Genomic DNA, 25,705 nt, shown 5'->3' with positions numbered 1-25,705 from the left:
TCATCTATAGACGGTAACGGGAGAGCGGCGCTAAGATACAGAGCTGCCCGCCCGCGCCTCAGCACACCGCATTCCTGCACGTTAACCATAGAATCAATCCCTCAGCTCTCCGGCTCCACTTCCGGGTGACGGAGAAGTCATGTGACTGAACATCATGGCGCCCTGGTTGTGGCTTCTCTTGTGTTTCGGTAAGCAGATTGCTCGTCAATAAACAGAAGCTCGGACTACAAGTCCCAGCAGTGCTGACCTTGTCTCCACAATTTCATGCAGTCACCCATTGTGGGACTTGTCGTTGTGACAGTATTGTCAGTGACTTGTAGCAGTGATGCCAAGGTATTCTGGGACTTGTAGTCCTCCTAGCCATTCCAGGGAATAGTTCCTGTCCTTTCAGATTTTTTCATATGTATCCATTGACAGCAAGCAGAGGTCTTGATATAAAGTGTATTTAACCCCTTAAGGACCCGGGGTTTTTCCGTTTTTGCACTTTCGTTTTTTCTTCTTAAAAAATCATAACTCTTTCAATTCTGCACCTAAAAATCTATATGATGGCTTATTTTTTGCGCCACCAATTCTACTTTGTAATGACATCAGTCATTTTACCCAAAAATCTACAGCGAAACGGAAAAAAAATCATTGTGCGACAAAATTGAAGGGAAAACGCACCATTTTGGCATATTTGGGGGCTTCTGTTTCTACGCAGTACATGTTTCAGTAAAAATGACACCTTCTCTTTATTCTGTAGGTCCATACGGTTAAAATGATACCCTACTTATATAGGTTTTATGCAGGAAAATGTATACGTTTAAAATTGTCATCTTCTGACCCCTATAACTTTTTTATTTTTCTGTGTATGGGGCGGTATGAGGGCTCATTTTTTGCGCTGTGATCTGAAGTTTTTAGCGGTACCATTTTTGTATTGATCGGACTTATTGATCGCTTTTTATTCATGATATATTGATGATTTTTCATGATATAAAAAAATGACCAAAAATACTCTATTTTGGACTTTGGAATTTTTTTACGCATACGCCATTGACCGTGCGGTTTAATTAACGATATATTTTTATAATTCGGACATTTCCGCACGCGGTGATACCATATATGTTTATTCTTTTTTTATTTACACAGCTTTTTTTTTTATTAGAGAAGGGGTTAAATGATCTTTTTTAATTTTTTTTTTTTTTTTGCAATGTTATAGCTCCTATAGGGACATATAACACTGCACACACTGATCTTTTACATTGATCAATGGTTTCTTATAGGAAACCAGTGATCAATGATTCTGCTGCTTGACTGCTCATGCCTGGATCTCAGGCACTGAGCAGTCATTCGGTGATCGGACAGCGAGGAGGCAGGTAGGGGACCCTCCTCGTGTCCCACGATTTCACCGTGCCGATCCCAAACAGCCCCTTGAGCTAACCGGCATTAGTTTAGTTTCACTTTAGACGTGGCGATCAACTTTGAACACTGCGTCTAAAGGGTTAATAGCTTGCGGCACCACGATTAATGCCGCGCGCTATTAGCCACGTGTCCCAGCCGTTGTTAGAGGCCGGGCCCGATGTGGGCCCTGCATTATAGAACGGGAGCGGACTCAGGACGTAGAGGTATGCCCTAAGTCCTTAAAGGGGTACTCTACCCCTAAACATCTTATCCCCCTATCCAAAGGATAGAGATAAGATGTCTGATCGCGGGGGTCCCGCTGCTGAGGACCCCCATAATATAGCATGCGGCACCCCCCTGTTTCTGGTCCGAAAGCGCTGGAGGGTCTGGGTCCTGACCACGGGAACGGAAGTTTGTTACGTCACGACTCCGCCCCCGTGTGACGTCACGCCCGGTCCCCTCAATGCAACAGATGGGTGCCGCATGCTATATTGCGGCGGGACCCCCGCAATCAGACATCTTATCCCCTATCCTTTGGATAGGGGATAAGATGTCTAGGGGGTGGAGTACCCCTTTAAAGGGTTAAAGATTATCTTTATACAACAGGCATCAGCAGGAACCAGTTGCTAAGGCTAGTTCCCCTTAGCAACCAGATTCCTGTTATTTTACATTAAAAGCATCGATGTGATTGGTTGCCCGTCCGGCATGACGTCTTTGTCTTTTCAGTCTATGATGCGGCGGCCACAAAGATGAAGATTGTGGAGGAGCCCAATACATTTGGGTAAGTGATTTCACTTCTGTTTGGTATTCTGATCTGTTTGTGTATGTATGTATGTGTATGTGTATATATATATATATATATATAACGTATCCACAGCAGTGTTTCCCAACCAGTGTGTCTCGAGTTGTTGCAAAACTACAACTCCCAGCATGCCCGGACAGCCAACGGCTGTCCGGGCATGCTGGAAGTTGTAGTTTTTCAACAGCTGGAGCTATCCTAGCTGGAAAATACTGGACTAGATTTTCCGCCATTCCTGCTGGAATTTGGGTTCAGTCGACTTTAGTTTCCTATTGACTTCTACAATAAACTTATGGTCATGGCTAGAGATGAGCGAACTTACAGTAAATTCGATTTGTCACGAACTTCTCGGCTCGGCAGTTGATGACTTATCCTGCATAAATTAGTTCAGCTTTCCGGTGCTCCGGTGGGCTGGAAAAGGTGGATACAGTCCTAGGAAAGGGTCATCTAGGACTGTATCCACCTTTTCCAGCCCACGGGAGCACCTGAAAGCTGAACTAATTTATGTAGGAAAAGTCATCAACTGCTGAGCCGAGAAGTTCGTGACGAATCAAATTTACTGTAAGTTCGCTCATCTCTAGTTATGGCTTGTAATACTCCTTTCTCTCTCAGACTGAACAATCCGTTCTTATCACAAGCAAACAAGCTGCAGCCGAGGACAGATCCCGCTCCAGTCTCAGGTAACATAGGGTTAATGGGTGGGAACTCTAATCCTGGCCCACCATAAAATGGTTTAGGATTAGGGAGGGTTGTATAGGACTGGTAAAAACTGACAACATTCTGGCGGAAACAGCTTTAGGCTACATTCACACTGCAGGTTGTCTCCGTCAGTGTGAAGCCCGTTATTTTAGGATAGAGAATAGCCGGAGAAAAAATAGCTATTCTTTCCAAAAATAACGGCACCCAATGGAGTCCATTGACTATAATGGGGTCCATCGGGACCCGTTATTGGCCCTTATGACCCGTCAAACTGCAAACAAAAGGGGGAGTTTGATGGGGCATACCGGCAGTGTGAAAGGGGCTTTACACTGCCCATGTTTGTGCTATTGTAGCTCAGCTCCTTTACAGTGAATGGAATTGAGCTCCAATACCACATGCAACCTGAGTACAAGTGTGGCGCTGTTTGTGAATGGTTGCAACCAGGTTTTTCCCTGTCCTAGTCTACTCCAACTTAAAAGTATTATCTTTAAAGGGGTTATCCAGGAATAGAAAAACAGAGCTGATTTCTTTCAAGAACCGCTCCCCGTCTGTCTCCAGGTTGGGTGTGGTCTGTAGCTGAGTTCCACTGAAGTGAATGGAGCCAAGTTGTAATACCGCACACAACCTGGAGACAGATGTAAAGCTGTTTTTGAAAGAAATTAGCTCTGCTTTTCTATTCCTGAATAACCCCTTTAATGATGTTTTAGCTGTTCTGCTATTGAATTCATAGTTACTTGCATTGTATTTTACAGGACCACCACATCTTTTCAGGTTGGCTGGGAAGTGTTTCAGTTTTGTGGAATCCACGTAAGTAAACAGCGATATTGGGGTACCAGCAGGGGGCAGCAGAATATTGCTTCACTGACAAAGATCCCTGGCTTACTAAGGATAGGCCTGCCATATAAACATCCAGGATAACCCCTTTTTGTCCTTCCCTTAAAAGATCTTATGCCCTATCCAAAGAATAAGGGATAAGATGTCTAATCGCGGGGATCTCCGATGCGGCACCCCAATCATCCGATGCAGGGAGGGAACTCCACTCCGTGCCGGATGACTGGCGACCACATCCACCACGCCCCCTCCATTCATGTCTACGGGAGGAGGTGTGATGGCTACGTAATAGCCGTCATGCCCTCTCCCATAGACATGAATGGAGGGGGCATGGCGAGACGTCACGGACACAGCAGCATCAAGCTTCTGTGTTCTGGATGCCGCCGCTGCCGGCCCGGAGATCGCGTTACCCCTGGTATCAGACATCTTGTCCCCTAGATCAGTGGTCTTCAACCTGCGGACCTCCAGATGTTGCAAAACTACAACTCCCAGCATGCCCGGACAGCCGTTGGCTGTCCGGGCATGCTGGGAGTTGTAGTTTTGCAACATCTGGAGGTCTGCAGGTTGAAGACCACTGTCCTAGATGTTTTCCAGTGGAGAACTCCTTTAGCTTGTCTATAGGGAGTAGAGATGAGCGAACTTTCAGTAAATTCGATTCGTCACGATCTTCTCGGCTTGGCAGTTGATGACTTTTCCTGCATAAATTAGTTCAGCTTTCCGGTGGGCTGGAAAAGGTGGATACAGTCCTAGGAGACTCTTTCCTAGGAATGTATCCACCTTTTCCAGCCCACCGGAGCACCTGAAAGCTGAACTAATTTACGCATGAAAAGTCGTAATGCGTAATGCGTGACGAATCGAATTTACTGTAAGTTCGCTCATCTCTAATAGGGAGCATGGACTAAGAAATGATATTGTACATTGTTAAAAAAAATAGTTGCCTTTTTTTTTCTTTTCCTTTTCTTACGTTTGTGTTTATTCATCCCAGATTTGGATATAGCAGGAATAGAATATATATTATGTTTCCAGACACTGCTGGACTATGTGCAGTCTCCATGTCATAATCCTCTTGTTCTCTTCTCCATACTAGATACAAATACGAGTTCTGCCCTTTTCACAATGTAACTCAGCACGAACAGACCTTCCGCTGGAACGCCTACAGTGGCATTTTAGGGTAAGCTTTATTGAGAAGACATTCAGGCCATGATAGGACTGTATATATATGTATATATATATATATATATATATATATATATGTCAGCAAAAACTATACAGTGGGGCCTGTCAGAGGAAAGTAAGAAAAACTTACAAATTTTTTTTGCGTTGTTCTTCTTTTCTCTAATAGGATAAACATGTGACCATTAGTGAGCCTCCATATGACTTACTGTGTACTGAGGCTACTTTTGTTCTGTTTTAGGATATGGCAAGAATGGGAGATGGAGAACAATACATTCACCGGCATGTGGATGAGATCAGGAGATTCTTGTGGAAACAGAAACCGACAAACAAAGGTGACACAACTTCAGTCATTGCAACCGAAATCTACCGTAATACACAGCATTATAGATAATACTATTAGTTGTCATCAAGAACTATATACTTCTGTAGTCTACTTTTAAAGCATTAGTGTCATTTAAAACAACTTTTGACTTGTTGTCCAGACATTTCAAAAGTTGAAAATACGCCGGGTCTCACTCTAACTACGGAGCTAAGATCACGAGTTACAGCCAGGTGAAGTATGAAGCAGCATGCGCTTCACTCCCTGGCCATCCAGCATATGCGATCGTTGCATCAGTCTATGCAGAGAAGAGAGATGGTGGGATTTGGTTAACAGCTGGGGAATGAGGCGTATGCTTCTGCGCTTTTCACCCGCCCGTAACTCCTGATCGTAGCTAGTCCAAGGAGTGAGACTCGGTGTAATCTTAACTTTTGACAGGTCTGGACAACAAGACAAAAGTTGTTTTTAATGCATTTCATGTAGCAGCCACTGTGCTAGGACTGTAACTATTGGATTGTTTATATATTAGATGCAATTTATTCTATCAATTTATAGAGATTGTCGCAGTGTTAGTAGTTTAGCAGTCAGTCACTTCCAAAAGCAAGTGATGCTATCAGCTGCTGGGCCGACATAGCGATCACATGTAAGTACAGTGACCCCCCCCCCCCCCCCCCCGACCTACGATGGCCCCTACATACGATCATTTCAACATACGATGGTCTCTCAGAGGCCATCGCATGTTGAAGGCAGCATCAACATACGATGCTTTTGTATGTCGGGGCCATCGCATAAACGGCTATCCTGCAGCGCAGACTGCTTCAGCTGCCACCAGATAGCTGTTTACGGTGCCCCGTGTGGTCCGCTGACGATCACTTACCTGTCCTCGAGGCTCCGGAGCGTCCTCTTCGGGATCCCCTGCATCATCAGCGCTCTCCATCGTCGTCATCACGTCACTGCGCACGCCGTCCCGTCATCCAATAGGAGCGGCGTGCGTAGCGACGTGATGGCGGCGACGGAGAGCGAGGATGCCGGGGAAGCAGAGGCCTTGTCGGAGCGTAGGGGACACCCCGGGGATGCGGCGAGAGCGATGGAGGGCGACATCCAGGGCAGCGGTGAGGGTCCGGAGCGGCGGGGTCAGGTGAGTATAACCTCTAATACCAGTGGTCTTCAACCTGCGGACCTCCAGATGTTGCAAAACTACAACTCCCAGCATGCCCGGACAGCCAACGGCCTACAGCTGGGTGTTGTAGTTTTGCAACATCTGGAGGTCCGCAGGTTGTAGACCACTGTTTTTACATTGCACGGATCCCTCAACATACGATGGTTTCAACAAACGATGGTCCATTTGGAACGGATTACCATCGTATGTTGAGGGACCACTGTACTATATATTTTCGCACCCACACATTTAGACAAATACATTTCAGACTATAACTACATGAAACATAACTTAAAACTATGAAATTGCAGAGAATAACATTTTATCCATGGTAGTGAAGATGTGACTGCCAGCATCAGTGGTGATCAATGAAAGTGTAAGGGTTAACATCTGCACCCTTGCTGGTCTAGGAAAGTGTAAGGGTTAATACCCAGAAAATACAAAAGTTATCCTATATCTTGGCGCATCAATTGGACCCAGGTATAGGTTCAGGTAGATTTATTAATAAAAGCAACGCGTGTCGGCCCGGGACTAGGGTCTTCATCAGGTTATGAGACAGTTTCTGTAATAACCTGATGAAGACCCTAGTCCAGGGTCGAAACGCATTGTTTTTTTTTTTATTAATCTACCTGAACCTATACCTGGGTCCGATTGATGCGCCAAGATATAGGATAACTTTTGTATTTTCTGTTAATTTACCGCACCAGACGAGGGAATCCCCGCACTGGGTCCATCCTGAGACTGTTCACCGGATGATTTCTCTCGGTATGCTACTGTAGGCGTTGTGCTCTTAGCGCAAACACCATTTAGTAAGGGCAAACATTTACACCCGAATTTTCTCTACATATCCCTGACAGGCTTCACTAGGGGTGCACCAGGCTTTTTTTCTTTCTTTTCTACATTCTACTAAGGGTTAATACGGCACCCTTGGTGGTTTAGGAGGGTATAAGGGTTAATACGGCACCCTTGGTGGTTTAGGAAAGTGTAAGGGTTAATACCGGCACCCTTGGTGGTTTAGGAGGGTATAAGGGTTAATACGGCACCCTTGGTGGTTTAGGAAGGTATAAGGGTTAATACCGGCACCCTTGGTGGTTTAGGAAGGTGTAAGGGTTAATACGGCACCCTTGGTGGTTTAGGAAGGTGTAAGGGTTAATACGGCACCCTTGGTGGTTTAGGAAGGTGTAAGGGTTAATACGGCACCCTTGGTGGTTTAGGAAGGTGTAAGGGTTAATACGGCACCCTTGGTGGTTTAGGAAAGTGTAAGGGTTAATACCGGCACCCTTGGTGGTTTAGGAAGGTATAAGGGTTAATACGGCACCCTTGGTGGTTTAGGAAAGTGTAAGGGTTAATACCGGCACCCTTGGTGGTTTAGGAAAGTGTAAGGGTTAATACCGGCACCCTTGGTGGTTTAGGAGGGTATAAGGGTGCGTTCACACTGAGGAATTCCAGAGGAATTTTCTCGAGTAATTCCGCTTGCTTTTTCTGCTCCCATTTTTTCATCAAGACATTTTCAATTGACTTTAATGGACTTTCTGCTGTCCGGTTCACACTGAGGATTTTCTGCTAGCTGCAGTCAGACGCTGAATTCTGTTCCGCCTGAAGGTAGAACTTGTTCATGCGGAATCCTCAAGTAAAAGCCCATTGAAGTCAATAGAATTTTTTTTTCCCCTCACAAAATCCATTTTGTGTGGAATCCAGAGAAGTAGAATTGAATAGCCTCCTCCTTTAAAGGGGTACTCCGGTGCTTAGACAGATGCCTGATGGCGGGAGTCCCGCCACTGGGGACCCCCATGATCTTGCACGTGGCACCCCGTTTATAATCTATCACACCCCCACCCATAGGCTTGCATTGAGGGGTGGAGGCGTGACGTCACACACCGCCGGCCGTGTGGTCGCCGGTAATCAGACCCGGAGCGAACACGCTCCGGGGACTGATTACAAACAGGGTGCCGCGTGCAAGATCCCGGGGGTCCCCAGCGGCGGGACTCCCACGATCAGGCATCTTATCCCCTATCCTTTGGATAGGGGATAAGATGTCTAAGCACCGGAGTACCCCTTTAATTCCTCTTCATTTCCACTTGGAAATTCTGCATTAATTCCCCTCAAATTTCGCACGAATTCTGCATGATGGATAAAATGCCTGAAGTCAACAATTTCCTGACTGAACTTATTCCTCGTGAAAGCACCCTAAGAGTTAATACATGCACCCTTGGTGGTCTAGAAAAGTGTATTAGGGTATTATGGTAAAATGGGTACTCCGGTGGAAATGTTTTTTTTTTTTTTTTTAAATCAACTGGTTCCAGAAAGAAACAGATTTGTAAATTACTTCTATTAAAAAAAATCTTAAAGGAGTACTCCGGCGCGCACTTTTTTCCTTTTATCTGGTCCGGGCTGCAAAATAAAAGAAAACACACTTTCTCTTACCTGCAAACGAGCCCCCGAAGCTCTGGTACAGGTGTTCGGTCCCCGGGCTGTATTCTTCTTACTTCCTTTTAGCCCGGCACGTCACACGGAGCTTCAGCCTATCACCGGCCGCAGCAATGTCCCGCCTCGGCTGGTGATAGGCTGAAGCTCCGTGTGACGTGCCGGGCTAAAAGGAAGTAAGAAGAATGCCTGTACCAGAGCACCGGGGGAGCGTATGCAGGTAAGAGAAAGTGTGTTTTCTTTTATTTTGCAGCCCGGACGGGATAAAAGGAAAAAAGTGCGCGCTGGAGTACTCCTTTAATCCTTCCAGTACTTATTAGCGGCTGTATATTACAAAGAAAGTTCTTTTTTTTTTCTGTCCATAGTGCTCTCTGCTGACACCTCTGTCTGTGTCAGGAACTGTCCAGAGCAGGAGAGGTTTGCTATGGGGATTTGCTCTTACTCTGGGCAGTTCCTGATACGGACAGAGGTGTCAGCAGAGAGCACTGTGGTCAGAAAAAAAAAATCCAAAAAGAAAATAACTTTCTCTGTAGTATATAGCAGCTAATACATACTGGAAGGATAAAGATTTTTTTTATAGAAGTAATTTACAAATCTGTTTAACTTTCTGGCACCAGTTGATTAAAAAAAAAAATGTCCTCCACCTGAGTACCCCTTTAATACCTGCAACCTTGGTGGTCTAGGAAGTAGGGATCGACCGATTATCGGATTGGCCGATATTATTGGCCGATATTCACGATTTTTTAAGTTATCGGTATCGGCATCTAGCCTTGCCGATAATGTGTCTAGCGCATGCGGCCCCGCTCCGCTGTCCCGTTCTCCCGATCGCATCATGGCGTCCTATGGAAGAGCATGTGACACACACGTCACTCCGCCTCCCCTGCCCCCAGCGTAATGCTACGGAGGAAGCAGAGTGACATATATGTCACATGCTCCTCCATAGGACGCCATGATGCGATCGGGAGAACGGGACAGCGGAGCGGCAACACCCAAGGACAGCCGCAGGTGAGCTGTCTGCAAGAGGAGGAGGGGGGGCCTGCTGTCTATAAGGGGTGGGCCTGCTGTCTACAAGGGGGGGGGGGGCTGTTGTCTACAAGGGGGGGGGGGTGGGCCTGCTGTCTACAAGGGGGTGGGCCTGTTGTCTACAAGGGGGGGGGGGTGGGCCTGCTGTCTACAAGGGGGTGGGCCTGTTGTCTACAAGGGGGGGTGGGCCTGTTGTCTACAAGGGGGGGGTGGGCCTGCTGTCTACAAAGGGGGGGGTGGGCCTGCTGTCTATAAGGGGGGGGGGCTGCTGTCTATAAGGGGGGTGGGCCTGCTGTCTACAAGGGGGGGGTGGGCCTGCTGTCTACAAGGGGGGGGTGGGCCTGCTGTCTACAAGGGGGGGTGGGCCTGCTGTCTACAAGGGGGGGTGGGCCTGCTGTCTACAAGGGGGGGGTGGGCCTGCTGTCTACAAGGGGGGGGGGCCTGCTGTCTACAAGGGGGGGGGGGGGGGCCTGCTGTCTACAAGGGGGGGGTGAGCCTGCTGTCTACAAGGGGGGGGTGAGCCTGCTGTCTACAAGGGGGGGGGCTGCTGTCTACAAGGGGGGGGGGGGCTGCTGTCTACAAGGGGGGGGGGCTGCTGTCTACAAGGGGGGGGCTGCTGTCTACAAGGGGGGGCCTGCTGTCTACAAGGGGGTGGGCCTGCTGTCTACAAGGGGGTGGGCCTGCTGTCTACAAGGGGGTGGGCCTGCTGTCTACAAGGGGGTGGGACTGCTGTCTACAAGGGGGTGTGACTGCTGTCTACAAGGGGGGCCTGCTGTCTACAAGGGGGGGGGGGGCCTGCTGTCTACAAGGAGTGGGCCTGCTGTCTATAAGGGGTGGGCCTGCTGTCTACAAGGGGGGGGGGGGCCTGCTGTCTATAAGGGGTGGGCCTGCTGTCTATAAGGGGTGGGCCTGCTGTCTACAAGGGGGGTGGGCTGCTGTCTACAAGGGGGGTGGGCTGCTGTCTACAAGGGGGGGTGGCTGCTGTCTACAAGGGGGGGGGGCTGCTGTCTATAAGGGGTGGGCCTGCTGTCTACAAGGGGGGTGGGCCTGCTGTCTACAAGGGGGGTAGGGCTGCTGTCTACAAGGGGATGGGCCTGCTGTCTACAAGGGGGTGGGCCTGCTGTCTACAAGGGGGTGGGCCTGCTGTCTACAAGGGGGTGGGCCTGCTGTCTACAAGGGGATGGGCCTGCTGTCTACAAGGGGATGGGCCTGCTGTCTACAAGGGGGTGGGCCTGCTGTCTACAAGGGGATGGGCCTGCTGTCTACAAGGGGGTGGGCCTGCTGTCTACAAGGGGATGGGCCTGCTGTCTACAAGGGGGTGGGCCTGCTGTCTACAAGGGGATGGGCCTGCTGTCTACAAGGGGATGGGCCTGCTGTCTACAAGGGGGTGGGCCTGCTGTCTACAAGGGGATGGGCCTGCTGTCTACAAGGGGGTGGGCCTGCTGTCTACAAGGGGGTGGGCCTGCTGTCTACAAGGGGGTGGGCCTGCTGTCTACAAGGGGATGGGGCCTGCTGTCTACAAGGGGATGGGGCCTGCTGTCTACAAGGGGATGGGGCCTGCTGTCTACAAGGGGATGGGGCCTGCTGTCTACAAGGGGATGGGGCCTGCTGTCTACAAGGGGATGGGGCCTGCTGTCTACAAGGGGATGGGGCCTGCTGTCTACGCGGGGGGGAATATCGGTATAAGTTATCAGCCTGAAAGTTCACAGGTTATCGGTATCTGTTCTAAAAAAATCAATATCAGTCGATCCCTACTAGGAAGGTGTAAAAGTTAATACCTGCACCCTATGTTGTTTATGAAAGTGTAAGGGTTAATTTAATGCCTGCACCCTATGTTGTTTATGAAAGTGTAAGGGTTAATTTAATGCCTGCACCCTTGTTGGTCTAGAAACATTACCTAATGATAATATATTGTGTCTGCAGATTCATTTGGTCTGTGGAAGGAGCAACAAGTTGTCTGCGGTATCGGAGCCGAGCACGTGCGTCTACGCTATGACATTTGAAACCCCGTTGGTGTGTCACCCACATTCCCTGCTAGGTATGTCCCTTCAGGATAGACGCTGACAGCGGCTCCTCGTCCACCATTAACCAATGTTCTTGTGATTGCAGTCTACCCTACTCTAGGAGAAGCATTGAGAAGACAGTGGGATGAAGCAGAACAGTCTTTATATGATGAACTTATCACTGAACAGGTAGGTACACAGTGTATATAGACCTTCAGCAGCCACAAACTAAAGCAGTATTTTACAACCAGAGTGCCTCCAGCTGTTGCAAAACTATATTTTTGCAACAGCTGGAGGCACCCTGGTTGGTAAACACCGCACTATAGTGTATGGAGTAAATAGCACTTTGTTATGTAATTGATCTTGATCATGAATATAAAGTGCAGCTCTTCTCCCGTTTTTTCTTCACAGGGATATAAGAAACTGCTTCAAGACATATTTCGAGAAGCCGGGTACCTAAAAAAGACCATAGGGAACGAAAGTGACGTTAAGCCCAACCAGACTCATTCAAAGACATTCGACACACTGGACCAGTGCAGCGCGGTACGTACGTAGGTACTCATGGTTGGCGACGTTGTACCATTGCGGGCGACAACATTGTTACCAGTTGGCTTTGCAAAACAAACATACGTCCGCTCGGCGCTGCTTTATAGCGTGCGATGTGGTCGGACGTCTTATACTGTTCATCTTTTCAGGCTCACACCGAATTATCAGAGGAACTAAAGAGACTACAAGGCATCCTGGCGAGACACGGCATTTCTTATCAGAAAAACGGTGAGTGAAAGGATTAAAGGGGTTAAAGGGTCACTCTCATTAAAACTAATTTTTGCTGTTGCACTCCTTATGCTAAATGAAAAATATTTCTAATATACTTTGTTTAAAAAAAAATGAAGTTTTCTATGTTTTATTTGTGCTTAAAAAAGCTCAAGAGCACATTTTCCCCCATCTCATACACAGACTTAGGACCAAAGTCCAAACACAGGAAGTGCCGCCTGGAGTGCTGAGGGGGGGGGGTCCAGCCTCATCCAATCATAGTTCCTCTCACACATAACTGCCATATGCTGTTGGTTGGACTTTGGTCCTAAGTCTGTGTATGAGTTGGGGGAAAATATGCTCCTTCAGCTTTTTTAAGCACAAATAAAACATAGAAAACTTCATTTTTTTAAACAAAGTATATTAGAAATATTTTTCATTTACCATAAGGAGTCCAATAGCAAAAAAATGTTTTTAATGAGAGTGACCCTTTAAGGGGTACAGACTTGTAAATTAGAAAAAAATGTATTCAGTGGTATTAGCGCTATTATGATGTATTATTGTAGGAACTGCCTGTTACCCCAATAGTTGATTTGATAATATATAAAATAAAATAAAACTGCATGGAACAAATGTATATGGATAATGATTCTTTTACCCAATTTTTTGCTGAGTATGATGGACGATCTCCTTCTTGATGGATGTTGTCTGAAGTGTTCTGGGTCTTTGTGCTGTATCTTTAAAAAAGTGGTTCCTGCGCTGTATACGATCGTAGATAAAATCCTCCTTGATGCGATGCTCACGTGCTAGGAGAACGCCCCGGCCGGTGGCGTCTGCAACCAGCGAACGTGAAAGCTGCTTTGAAAAAGGAAATCGCTCATTTCCGAAACGCGTCAGACAGGTGAAGTCTTGGCGCTCACAGGTACCTGAGGAGCAGTCATTAAACACCGGAAGTCCAACCCCGGCTTCTTCTCTATTTCACGTTCGCTGGTTGCAGACGCCACCGGCCGGGGCGTTCTCCTAGCACGTGAGCATCGCATCAAGGAGGATTTTATCTACGATCGTATACAGCGCAGGAACCACTTTTTAAAGATACAGCACAAAGACCCAGAACACTTCAGACAACCTCCATCAAGAAGGAGATCGTCCATCATACTCAGCAAAAAATTGGGTAAAAGAATCATTATCCATATACATTTGTTCCATGCAGTTTTATTTTATTTTATATATTATCAAATCAACTATTGGGGTAACAGCAGTTCCTACAATAATACATCATAGTAGCGCTAATACCACTGAATAATTTTTTTCTAGAAATACTCAATTTAACAGCGGATCAGGGGTCTGTTATAGTGGTATAAAAGCAGCTTCAATAGTATATCCAGGAGTGCCGGTGTTTTAAATTCAATTTGATATATCCACGGATTTGTAAATTACTTCTATTAAAAAAATCTTAATCCTTCCTGTACTTATTAGCTGCTGAATACTACAGTGGAAATTCTTTTCTTTTTGAGCACAGTGCTCTCTGCTGACATCATGAGCACAGTGCTCTCTGCTGACATCTCTGTCCATTTTAGGAACTGTCCAGAACAGCATATGTTTGCTTGGGGATTTCCTTTTACTCCTAACAGTTCCTAAAATGGACAGAGATGTCAGCAGAGAGCACTGTGCTCATGATGTCAGCAGAGAGCTCTGTGTTCCAAACGGAAAAGAATTTCCACTGTAGTATTTAGCAGCTAATAAGTACAGGAAGGATTAAGATTTTTTAATAGAAGTAATTTACAAATCTGTTTAACTTTCTGGCACCAGTTGATTTAAAAAAAAAAAAAAAAGGTTTTCACCGGAGTACCCCTTTATCCAGGGATAGAAAAACAGAGCTAATTTCTTTTAAAAACAACTCCACGTCTGTCCTCAGGTTGTGTGTGTGTGTGTGTGTGGTGTTACAACTTGGCTCCATTCACTTCAATGGAACTAAGCTGCAGAACCACACCACACCTGAAGACAAACGGGAAGTGCTTTTTGAAAGAAATTCTATTCCTGGATAACCTCCCCTTTTAAAGGGTTACTCTGGTGTTTTAAAACCTATCCCCATCCACAGGATAGGGGATAAATGTCTGATTACAAAGGGTCCGGCCGCTGTACTCGTGTATCACCAGCACTGGTACATGGATGGGGTGTCTCGACCGTACTGGAGATGTTGGGGTACTCCGCCCCTAGACATCTTATCCCCTATCTAAAGGATCTTCGCTCCATGCAGCTGAAGAAGGGGGTGCTGCAGGAGAGATCTCGGGGGTCCCCAGCGTTCTCTCCTGCTGCACCCCCCATTCTTCAGCTGCACGGAGCGAAGATCACTCCATGGCTGCCGAGGGGCGATACAGGGGCCATGACGTCACGATATCCCGGCCCCTGTATTGCCCATCATCAACCACGGAGGGAACATGCAGCTGCCCCAACAGCGGGACCCCCGCGATCAGACATCCTATCTCAATCCTTTGCATAGGGGGATAAGACATCTAGGGGCAGAGTACCTATTGAAAAAACTAAAGTTGGATTCAAAATGGCCGTCATGGTCACCACCCATCTTGAAAAGTTTCCCCCCTCACATATACTAATGTGCCACAGACAGGAAGTTATCAACAACCATGTATCCATATAAATGGCCACCCTGTAGTTTGTTGGCATTTGTTACAGTTATACTGCCTTATTTTTAGTGAGTTACATTCATATATAAATACTGTGTGAATGTGTCCCAAGGGTCTGGGTCTTCCAGCATTTATTATTAGAAAATAGTCACCATTTTTCCTTATATTCTGTGCTTTTTGAGGGTCTTTTCTAGAGATGAGCAAACTTACAGTAAATTCGATTCATCACGAACTTCGCGGCTCGGCAGTTGATGACTTTTCCTGCATAAATGAGTTCAGCTTTCAGGTGCTCCGGTGGGCTGGAAAAGGTGGATACGTCCTAAGAAAGTCTCCAAGGACTGTATCCACCTTTTCCAGCCCACCGGAGCACCTGAAAGCTGAACTAATTTATGCAGGATAAGTCATCAACTGCCGAGCCGAGAAGTTCGTGACGAATCGAATTTACTGTAAGTTGGCTCATCTCTAGTCTTTTCCATCCCCGTCCATGCCTGCCAAGTGGGTGGGCTTTTCATTAGCTCCCGTACTTGCGGCACACCCTCCCTATCTACTATGTATTTTATTTCTGTAGATGGATTTATAGAAACAATGCAAATAAAAATAGTTTTTGTTGATGCCTTATTTGAACTAGAAAACATGTGATATGTATCTGTCCCCATCCAGGTTCATCTAATCCAGAATTGCCTCCGGTGAGTTCAGTCGCACCGACTCCAAAGGATGAAAAGAAACATCTACGAGGAGATACCGGAGATCGAGATGAACATTAGTGACAGACGTGCAGGATAGAGATGAGCGAACTTACAGTAAATTCGATTCGTCACGAACTTCTCGGCTCGGCAGTTTATGACTTATCCTGCATAAATTAATTCAGCTTTCTGGTGCTTCCGTGGGCTGGAAAATGTGGATACAGTCCTAGGAGACTCTTTCCTAGGACTGTATCCACCTTTTCCAGTCCACCGGAGCACCGGAAAGCTGAACTAATTTATGCAGGAAAAGTCAGCAACCGCCGAGCCGAGAAGTTCGTGACGAATCGAATTTACTGTAAGTTGGCTCATCTCTAGTGCAGGACTACTGGAGGAATCAATGTTTACTTGGTCATTAATTTCTTTCTGTAGGGCAGTGTTTCTCAACCAGGGTGCCTCCAGCTTTTGCAAAACTACATCTCCCAGCATGCCCGGACAGCCTTTGGCTGTCCGGGCATGATGGGAGTTGTATTTTTGCAACAGCTGGAGGAACCCTGGTTGGCAAACACTGCTTTGGGGGTAAGGTCACACGTACAGAATTCTGTGCATATTTGATGCGCAGGATTTGAAGCTGCAGATTTTAATGTAAATAAAATGACTGAACATCTGCAGCATCAAATATGCACAGGATACTGTACGTGTGAATACATCCTTAGGGTAGGGTCACACATATTTGATGCTGCGGATGTGCTGTAGCTTTGTGTGTCTGCTCGTACGAAGGGTCACACATTACATATTTTTGCTGCATATTTTCTGCAACTGATTTTGCTACCCAAAAATATAGTAAAATACAGCATGCGAGACCCTACCCTAATGGGATTTTCTCATAATGAAAACTTATACCTATCTGCAGGCATAGGTTATAAGTGTCTGGTCAGTGGGGGGGGAAACTACTCAATCACAAGGAATGAGGGTCTTATGTCCCTTGTTTGAATAAAATAGCAACAGCGCTTGGCTGCTGCCCCTCAATTTTAACTTTATGGAACTCAGAGACATGTCAAAAGTTTTGATCAGTCGTGGTCTGCTGCTGAGACCCCCCCCCCCCACACACACAGAGTGCGGAGAAAGTTCTGCTTAGCACTTCTCTCCCTGTCTCTCAATTCTAGTGTGCCCCCAGCTGTTGCGAAACTACAGTTTTAGTTGTAGTTTTGCAACAGCTGGAGGCACCTTGGTTGGGAAACCTTTCTCTACTCACTGCAAAAGATGGATTCTATGGAAAGTCTATGGTGCTCATCACCTGCAGCAACAAGACTGGAGGCAAAGCTCCTAGCTGAGCACTTCTCCCAACTCAATGTAGTGATCGGTGGGGGTCTCAGCAGCCAGGTCAAACTTTTGATTTTTTTTTTTTTTAAATGACCGTGACAGTTTAAAGGGGTTATCCAGGAATAGAAGAACAACGCTAATTTATTTAAAAAAAAGGCTCCAGGTTGGGTGTGATTTTACAATGTTGCTCCGTTCATTACAATGGAACTGACCTGCAGAACCAAACCCAACCTGGAGACAGTTCTGTTTTTCTATTCCTTGATAACCCCTTTAAGCCAAAGAGCATAACGTTCTTGTTAGTTTGCATCTAAACCACCTTATACAAAGGGCCATACAGACATTAAAAGAATAAAACAATTCAGTATGTAATTTAACTTTTGTTTCGTTTATACACTTTTTCCAGTACCATGACTGCTGCCAGTAATGTAAACCATGGTTGTCATCACTGTGGTGTTTTATGGCTACTGATACAGTGCGGGTTAGTTTACAACTTTTTGTAATTTAAAAGGGTACTCAGCTGAAAAACTTTTTTTTTTTTTTTTTTTTAAATCAAATGGTGCGAGAAAGTTACACAGATTTGTAAATTACTTCTATTAAAAAAATCTTAATCCTTCCAGTACTTATAAGCTTCTGTATGATCCACAGGAAGTTATTTTCTTTTTGAATTTCCTTTCTGTCTGACCACAGTGCTCTCTGCTGACACCTCTGTCCATCTCAGGAACTGTCCAGAGCAGGATAGGTTTGCTATGGGGATTTGCTCCTGCTCTGGACAGTTCCTGACATGGACAGAGGTGTCAGCAGAGAGCACTGTGGTCAGACAGAAAGGAAATTCAAAAAGAAAATAACTTCCTGTGGATCATACAGAAGCTTATAAGTACTGGAAGGATTAAAGTGGTACTCCCGTGGAACACTCTTTTTAAATCAACTGGTGGCAGAAAGTTAAACAGATTTGTAAATTACTTCTATTAAAAAATCTTAATCCTTCCAATACATTTTATGGGCTGTATACTAAAGAGGAAATGCTTTTCTTTTTGGATTTCTCTGATGTCATGACCACAGTGCTCTCTGCTGACCATTTTAGGAACTGTCCAGAGCAGGAGAAAATCCCCATAGAAAACATATGCTGCTCTGGACAGTTCCTAAAATGGTCAGCAGAGAGCACTGTGGTCATGACATCAGAGAAATCCAAAAAGAAAAAGCATTTCCCCTGTAGTATACAGCCCATAAAATGTATTGGAGGGGTAAAGATTTTTTTAATAGAAGTAATTTACAAATCTGTTTAACTTTCTGCCACCAGTTGATTTAAAAAAAAAAAAAAAAAAATTCCACAGGAGTACCCCTTTAAGCCTATATAGTAAACCATACTTCTCTTCAGTGTTCAGAAATACCTGATTGCTTTAGTGAATATACAATAATGAAATCTTTTTTTTTTTTTCTTCACATTATGTTGCGGCTGAAATGAAAAATAAATCCATGTTAACAACCCATCATTCTGAACTCTATCCCCCATAATGATAATGTTAGAAATCTTTTCAAATTTATTAAACAGGAAAAACTAATCTTGCAGTGACATAAGTATTCAGACCCTTTACTCCAGTCTTCGTTGAAGCCTCTTGGCAGTGATTTCAGCCTCCAGTCTTCTTGGGGATGAGGCCACAAGGTTTACCCACCTGGATTTGGGGATTTTCTGCCATTATGCTCTGCAGATCCCCTCAAGTTCTCTCAGGGCAAATGAGGACTAGTGGTCAGACTAAGAGCAACATCTCCATAAAGCAGTGTCTTCTAACCAGGGTGCCTCCAGCTGTTGCAAAGCTACAATTCCCAGCATGCCCGGACAGCCTTCGGCTGTCCGGGCATGTTGGGATTTGTAGTTTTGCAACAACTGGAGGAAGCCTGCTTTGGGAACACTGGCATAAAATATGTACATTGCATGTTTGCTTAAATGGACACTGTCAGATACAAAAACTTTTCATATGTTGTAAAGCATGTATAACCAATAGGTTTTGCAATTGCTTTAATTAGAACATTTTCAGTATTTCATACCGAAAAAGCCAGTCAAACAACTGCCCCCCTGCCTGCTTGGATACATACTAGTCCTGCTGTGTCCATGCGTCATCACCTATGTCATGGACACACTTCTTGATTGACAGCTGTGAGCGCAGGGCTCAGAGCTGGAGGAAAAATCCTCCCACTGTCAGCTTGTGTCCCGCTACTGTCAGTGAGGACAAGCTGGGAGTTGTAGTTTTGCTAATGCTAGGGGAGATGTGAGCAGACAGCATACTGAGGGAGGGGGCGGAGACCTGCACAGTGGCCACGCCCCCTCGATTTGAGAGGAATTCAGACTAGTAAGCTAAATTAAAAGTGTAATATAAAAATAAAGGTGCTAGACACATAAAAATTAGATGTACATGGTCAGGATTAGGCACTGAGTGATATATTTAAAAAAAAAATGTTTTTTGTTGGATCTGACGGCTACGCTTTAAATGGGCACTGTCATGAAGTAAAAAAAATGATATGTTGTAGTACTTAAGTACTACAACATATCTGTAATATACTTTAATTAAAAAAAGTGATTTTTAACAAGTTTAAAATCACTTTTAAATTCGGCCACTACGGGTCGCCCTCCTAGTGGCCGAATGCATTCAGCAGTGACGTCACCACTGAATTTCGACTCATTTCAGCCTGGCAATGAGTCGAAATTCAGGCACTGCTGTGCTCGCTCCCGCCTGTCAATCAAACAGGCAAGAACGAGCACGCTGATAGCTGGGGCTGCGCGCATTGGCCAGCTCCACTGGCCTTGCGCACGGCCCCCCCTGCCCGTTTCCCTGTCCGGAGGCAGCGCGAGCACTCATTGCTGCGCTGATCCTCCGGATGGGTAAGTCTGATCTGCAGTGCTATTGGCAGATCATCTATGCGTGCTCCCGACAGGAGCGCTGCATAGACGATCTGAGGGCGGAAGCAAGCGCCCAGCAAGGCATCAGTGACGTCGTGCCTGTTGGGAAGCGCTGCTTCCTGCCCTGCTTTATAGAGCAGATTTAGAAGCACTAAATCTGCTCTATTAAAGCGACTTAAAAGTTTTTTAAAGCCAGGTAGGGGGTTAGGGCTAGATTACTAATAGGTAGGGACATATTAGATTATATATTACTTGGTGGGAGCTACACTTTAAGTTTCCTTCAATTCTCCAAAAATAAATTAAGCAAATTTAGAATTTACATTGTGAACCCCAATGGGAGCAATGACAATCTAAAAAACAAATAGAGGGGTAGCATCATAAAATGCCTTTTACTCTATATATAACTAGACGCTGCTATCGTACGTTGCTTATATTACTGGCTACAGTCGCAACCAGAAAATGGTGCATACCCGAAAAAAATCTTACTTTTATTTATTTTAGAATTGAAGAACTTTATGTATTGAAAGTTTAAGATCCACTTCAAAAGGATTGGTTCTTACAGTCCTATTAATAAAGCTGTTATTTTGTACTATGTGTCAGTATTTCATACATCTTTGACAGGCTCCTATCTATCTCTCTAAGGTTTCACTCTTCAATCCTTCCTAGCATTTTAAATAGATTATGATCTCAATTACAGGCATCCTCTGATATATATGGAAATCACTTTGACTACTTACTTCAGAAACAATCTAACCTCTGATATTTTCTTTATTTTTATTTTTTTTAAGTGGTTATCCAGGAATCGAAAAACAGCTGATTTCTTTCAAAAACCGCTCCCTGTCTGTCTCCAGGTTGGATGTGGTTCTGCAGCTCAGTTCCATTGAAGTGAATGGGAAGAGAAAAACAAAAGGCACTCCTTGTGGAGTATCACTTGCAACAAGCATACCGGGAAGGGGGAGGGTAAATCGCCGCTTACCAAAAGAGGTTGTGTACCGACATACACAACAATGGTAATCGTATATGGATTAAAAGTGCCCGTCTGCAGCCTTCCTGGAACTTGAAATGACAGAGTGGGTAGGACTTTGTGGGTGCAGGAATTCCAGTGCTGAACAAGGCAATGAGTCACAGAGGTAGTAGTACCAACCAAACTGTTTATTAACAACAATGCAACGCGTTTCGCTGCGCATGCGCAGCGAAACGCGTTGCATTGTTGTTAATAAACAGTTTGGTTGGTACTACTACCTCCGTGACTCCTTGCCTTGATCAGTGCCGGAATTCCTGCACCCACAAAGTCCTACCCACTCTGTCATTGAAGTGAATGGAGCCAAGTTGTAATTCCACACACAACCTGGGGACATACGTGGAGCTATTTTTGAAATAAATTAGCTCTGTTTTTATATTCCTGGATAACCCCTTTAAGAATTTTGGAGGCCACTGTGGGAATCTTCAGTGCAATAGAATTTTTTTGCCTTCACAATATTGTTTCTGCACTGTACAGGCAGTTCTTTTCCCCCTCATGGTTAAGATTTTTGCTCTGATACCCATTGTAAGCTGTGAGACCTTTTATAGACAGGACTGTGTCTTTCCAAATCACGTTCAACCAACTGGATGTACAAATGTATTCATTCTATTGTTTCCTCAGGCCTGGTTGCCTAGTCGGCTGTATGTAGCACTGAAGGCTATGCTGTCTCTGTAGCTTAGCTTGTGGCGCTACGTTTTTTTACGCACCTCCCATTAGTCTTTATACTAGTTATACAAGCTGAGTAATAACAGCGTGCTCAGTTCTTTTTAGGGATTTCTGGCCACTTCTAGTGGTTGTAACCAAGCTGGAGGGGACAGGGGACTCTTTGAACTCTAGATAGGTGTGGGTCCCAGAGATGGGAGCAAATCAGACATCTAATCACTCGCTCAAAAAAAATCACAATTTCTGAAGTGATAAATGTGTCGCTTTTCTCATCAAAAACAGCACAGCCTCACTGCTCAGAACACTGCTTCCATTATCTTCATTGGAAGCGGGACAGTTCACTTTTTAAAGGCAATGGTAGGTTCAGGCCCAGTCCCCCTGCACTGCCCAGGGCTTCATAAGGTACTACTTTGTGCACGTGTGAATGTATCATTAAAGTGACGCCTTCTCATAACCCATTCACCCCACAGCCTAACAGTGGGTTTTTGTAATTTTAAATGCCTGGGCTGAATTTCGGTCCCAATTTGGCCCTGTAAAACATATTGTGGCCCCTGAAACAGTGCACCCCCAGAAATTCTTTACAATATACACCATGTCTAGAGGAAACGTTGCAAAGTTGCCGATAGCAACCAGATCGCTTCTTTCATTTTTCAGAGACCTTTTCAAAAATGAATGAAGCGATCTGATTGGCTGCTATGGGCAACTCAGCAATAGAGATGAGCTAAGTTACAGGGATTAGATTCGTCACAAACTTCTCGGCTCGGCGGTTGCTGACTTTAGCCTGCATAAATAAGTTCAGCTTTCAGGTGCTCCGGTGGGCTGTAGACTTTCTCCTAGGACTATATCCACCTTTTTCTGCCCACCGGAGCACCTGAAAGCTGAACTCATTTATGCAGGCTAAAGTCAGCAACTGCCGAGCCGAGAAGTTCGTGACCAATCGAATCACTGTAACTTCGCTCACCTTTACTCAGCAACTTTGGACAGGTTTTGATAAATCTCCCTAAATCTCCCTAAAATTTAAAATACACTGGGGAAGATCAAAACCTGTGCAAAGGGGTGATTTTTGCTAGGGGCAACTGCACCACTCTTCCGCTACACAGGTTGATAAGTCCCCTGCCCCCCACCCCCCACTGAAATCCATAACAACACACTGTGCCCCACAAATCAAATTACGGTACATATATTACACACCGATTTATATACTGTCCCCCATATGAATATACTGTACCTCAATGAATTATATATACAGTACATATGAACTGCATACTGTACCCCATTAATAAACTAATATACTATGCCCCATATATGCATACATTAATACACACTGCGCCTCCATAAATAAAATTTACACACACTGTGCCCACCTATGTGTTCTGTGCATACAGGGATTGGCTGGTGACTGGCTCATCCAACCTTTATGCACTACACTACTATATGTGTATATATATATATATAGCAATGTGTATATATATATATATAGCAATCCAAGGGAAGTAGCACCCCCCAAGAAAAAAAATGTAGTGGTGCACGCAGAACCGGACCCCGGTCAATGGTCCATATGTAGATATAAATTAGTAGAAGTCCGCAGCACACAGATTAATATAGGTGAAAAAAACGTGAAATTTATTCCATATTCAGGTGAAAGTTACAGCGACGTTTCAACCAGCTCTCCTGGTCTTTCTCAAGCATAACACAAGTGAATAAAGACCCATTTTTATGGGCCACACAATTAAAAATCCAATTAGTAAAAAAGTGTAAATATTATAAGTGTTACATGAAATCACAGCAATATAAATATATTATATTAAAAGTGCATAATGTATGTCACATACATATATCCAAATTTCCATATACGTATACATACGTGTACCCCAAAACCATACATCAACTTCTACTAAGGTTCTGATCAAATGTGAAATATGAATTAAAATCATTAAAAACAAATGTTTGCAGCAACAGGGATAGGGAAAATCACTCACCGCCATAATGGAGAATGTAAGCGTGGGTAAAATCTAACTGCGCATGTGCACCCGGATCCTGTAACGGAAGTCAGAGGGTGCATAGGACCTGTAGTCATGGTGATCGTCCATGGAATTAGCGTATCGGCTCTTCTGTGCACGCGCGCAGCGTTCCAAGCCTCGCTTCCACTATCCAGACCTACGAGCCCATCTGCGCACGCACACAGCGTTCCAAGCCTCGTTTTCACATTTTCAGGCCGTCTAGTGTCCCGATCACCATGGTGATGTGTCACATGATAAAGGTAAAGTGGTAAGTAGATGTAAAAATAAACAAAAGCAAAATCAAATGAACGAAATAAAAATAAACAAAGTAAACAAAATATGGAATGGTCTATTGATATCGAGATTGTTGGTCCAGATCCCCGTTATCTTAGAGGCGTGCAACTGCAGGTCCGGACCATAGACACAATGAAGTGTCTCGACCCTGATCCGCTGGAGCGCGGTATCCAGTGGCAACCATAGTCTGAGGCCACCAGCTCTCTATCGCACAATAAATGCCCTGACCTTGGGCTAAAGTGGGGACTATTGTAAAACATGTACTGGAACTGCGTCCAGGTGAGACTCATTCCGTAGCTGTTGGCAACAGCTATAAAATAAAAATGAAATGAAAAAAATGAATAAAAATAAAAAAACTAAGTGAATGTTACTACACTAGAAAATGAAAACAAGTAGAAAAAATAAAAAAATTAAATTAAAATAATAAAATTAATAATACTGTATTAATAAAAAATGAACCAAGTGTATTATCTGTAAGTTAAGGATTATTCCACTAAACAGTCAAAAAATGTATCAAATATGTACTATACACCCCTGGCTTCCGACAGACAACAATTGGCAATTAAATAATATAACAATCATTTATTACAGAATATAAAGAATACAGAAGGAATTATTTTGAGGATGAGTGACGGTATTCCCCTCCAGTTACTGCAAAAAAGAAAAATAACACGGTTATTAATACATTTTAAATGGAAATACTCAGTTCCAAATAATTTTTAACAATAATATCACTTGTGTTGCATACACTGGTCTCTATGTATCATAACTTAGAGGATATCCAGGATTAACTACTTTCCTAACACCCTATGTGATATTTTAAAGTCAACATTTAGACCATGAGGTCTCAAAGAATTCAAAGTGTAGATCCATTTAAAGGGGAACTCCGGTGGAAAAAAAGTTTTTTCAAATCAACTGGTGCAAGAAAGTTAAACAGGTTTGTAGATCACTTTTATTTAAAAATCTTAACCCTTCTAGTACTTATCAGCTTCTATATACTACAGATATACTACAGAGAAACTTGTGAAGTTCTTTCCAGCCTGACAACAGTGCTCTCTACTGACACCTCTGTCCGTGTCAGGAACTGTCCAGTAGGAGAGGTTTTCTATGGGGATAGGATTCTAATCTAATTAAGATTTTTTTAATAGAAGTAATTTACAAATCTGTTTAACTTTCAGGCACCAGTTGATTTGAAAACATTTGTTTTCTACTTCTTTCCACCGGAGTTCCCCTTTAAGCTCAAGTCTCTTCAGACGTCCTTGCCTATCTCCCCCTCTTTTCAAAGGGGTTACAGGGTCCAAGACCATGAATCTCAGGTCCCTTTCGTTGTGTGAAAATTCTGAAAAATGCTTCGATACCGGGAGGTCAAGTTTTTTCTTACGAATTGAGTATCTATGTTGATTCAGTCTAGTCTTGAGGTCCCATGTGGTCTCCCCAACATACAGGAGACCACATGGGCACCACAAGACATAGACAACAAAAGACGTGCTGCAGGTAAGATATTGTTTGATAGGAAAAATCTGTCCTGTGGACGGATGGCAAGAGGACTCTCCCTTTGCCATCAGTCCACAGTTGGTACAAGATCTGCAGGGGAAACTGCCCTTCCTAAACGTGGTAAGGTAA

General features: G+C 44.7%; 2 protein-coding genes across 4 annotated transcripts in view; one reads left to right on the top strand and one right to left on the bottom strand.

Annotated features, from left to right (window-relative positions):
- The first annotated feature begins 114 nt into the window (after positions 1-114).
- GNPTG (N-acetylglucosamine-1-phosphate transferase subunit gamma) lies at positions 115-16,045 on the top strand. The gene is made up of 11 exons (XM_056534954.1): positions 115-188; positions 2,107-2,161; positions 2,792-2,859; positions 3,631-3,685; positions 4,797-4,880; positions 5,124-5,217; positions 11,734-11,848; positions 11,920-12,002; positions 12,225-12,356; positions 12,509-12,587; positions 15,869-16,045. The coding sequence occupies exons 1-11, from the start codon at positions 155-157 to the stop codon at positions 15,970-15,972; spliced, it is 903 nt and encodes a 300-aa protein (XP_056390929.1). The 5' UTR covers positions 115-154; the 3' UTR covers positions 15,973-16,045.
- Positions 16,046-24,598: 8,553 nt separating this feature from the next.
- The window catches only part of UNKL (unk like zinc finger), a 109,120-nt gene continuing 108,013 nt past the window's right edge, over positions 24,599-25,705 (bottom strand). The window contains exon 17 of one of the 3 annotated variants that reach the window (XM_056537159.1): positions 24,599-24,733. In XM_056537159.1, the coding sequence (XP_056393134.1) occupies positions 24,731-24,733 (3 nt within the window). In that variant the 3' untranslated portion in view covers positions 24,599-24,730. The remainder of the gene's footprint in view (positions 24,734-25,705) is intronic. The other 2 variants (XR_008847384.1, XM_056537158.1) reach the window with 2 other exon arrangements.

The sequence above is a fragment of the Hyla sarda genome, chromosome 8 (assembly GCF_029499605.1).
Source record: "Hyla sarda isolate aHylSar1 chromosome 8, aHylSar1.hap1, whole genome shotgun sequence".
Lineage (NCBI taxonomy): Eukaryota > Metazoa > Chordata > Amphibia > Anura > Hylidae > Hyla > Hyla sarda.
The sequence above is the reverse complement of the archived record's forward strand: the minus strand, read 5'-3'. Positions and strand labels throughout refer to the sequence as shown.

What these genes read in the sequence shown, in the direction of transcription:
- GNPTG (XM_056534954.1), top strand. Translation starts at nt 155, where the DNA reads ATGGCGCCCTGGTTGTGGCTTCTCTTGTGTTTCG. An exon ending in GTGGCTTCTCTTGTGTTTCG is followed by an intron (nt 189 to 2,106) that starts GTAAGCAGATTG and finishes TTGTCTTTTCAG; the next exon opens with TCTATGATGCGGCGGCCACA. An exon ending in ACAGAAACCGACAAACAAAG is followed by an intron (nt 5,218 to 11,733) that starts GTGACACAACTT and finishes TTGTGTCTGCAG; the next exon opens with ATTCATTTGGTCTGTGGAAG.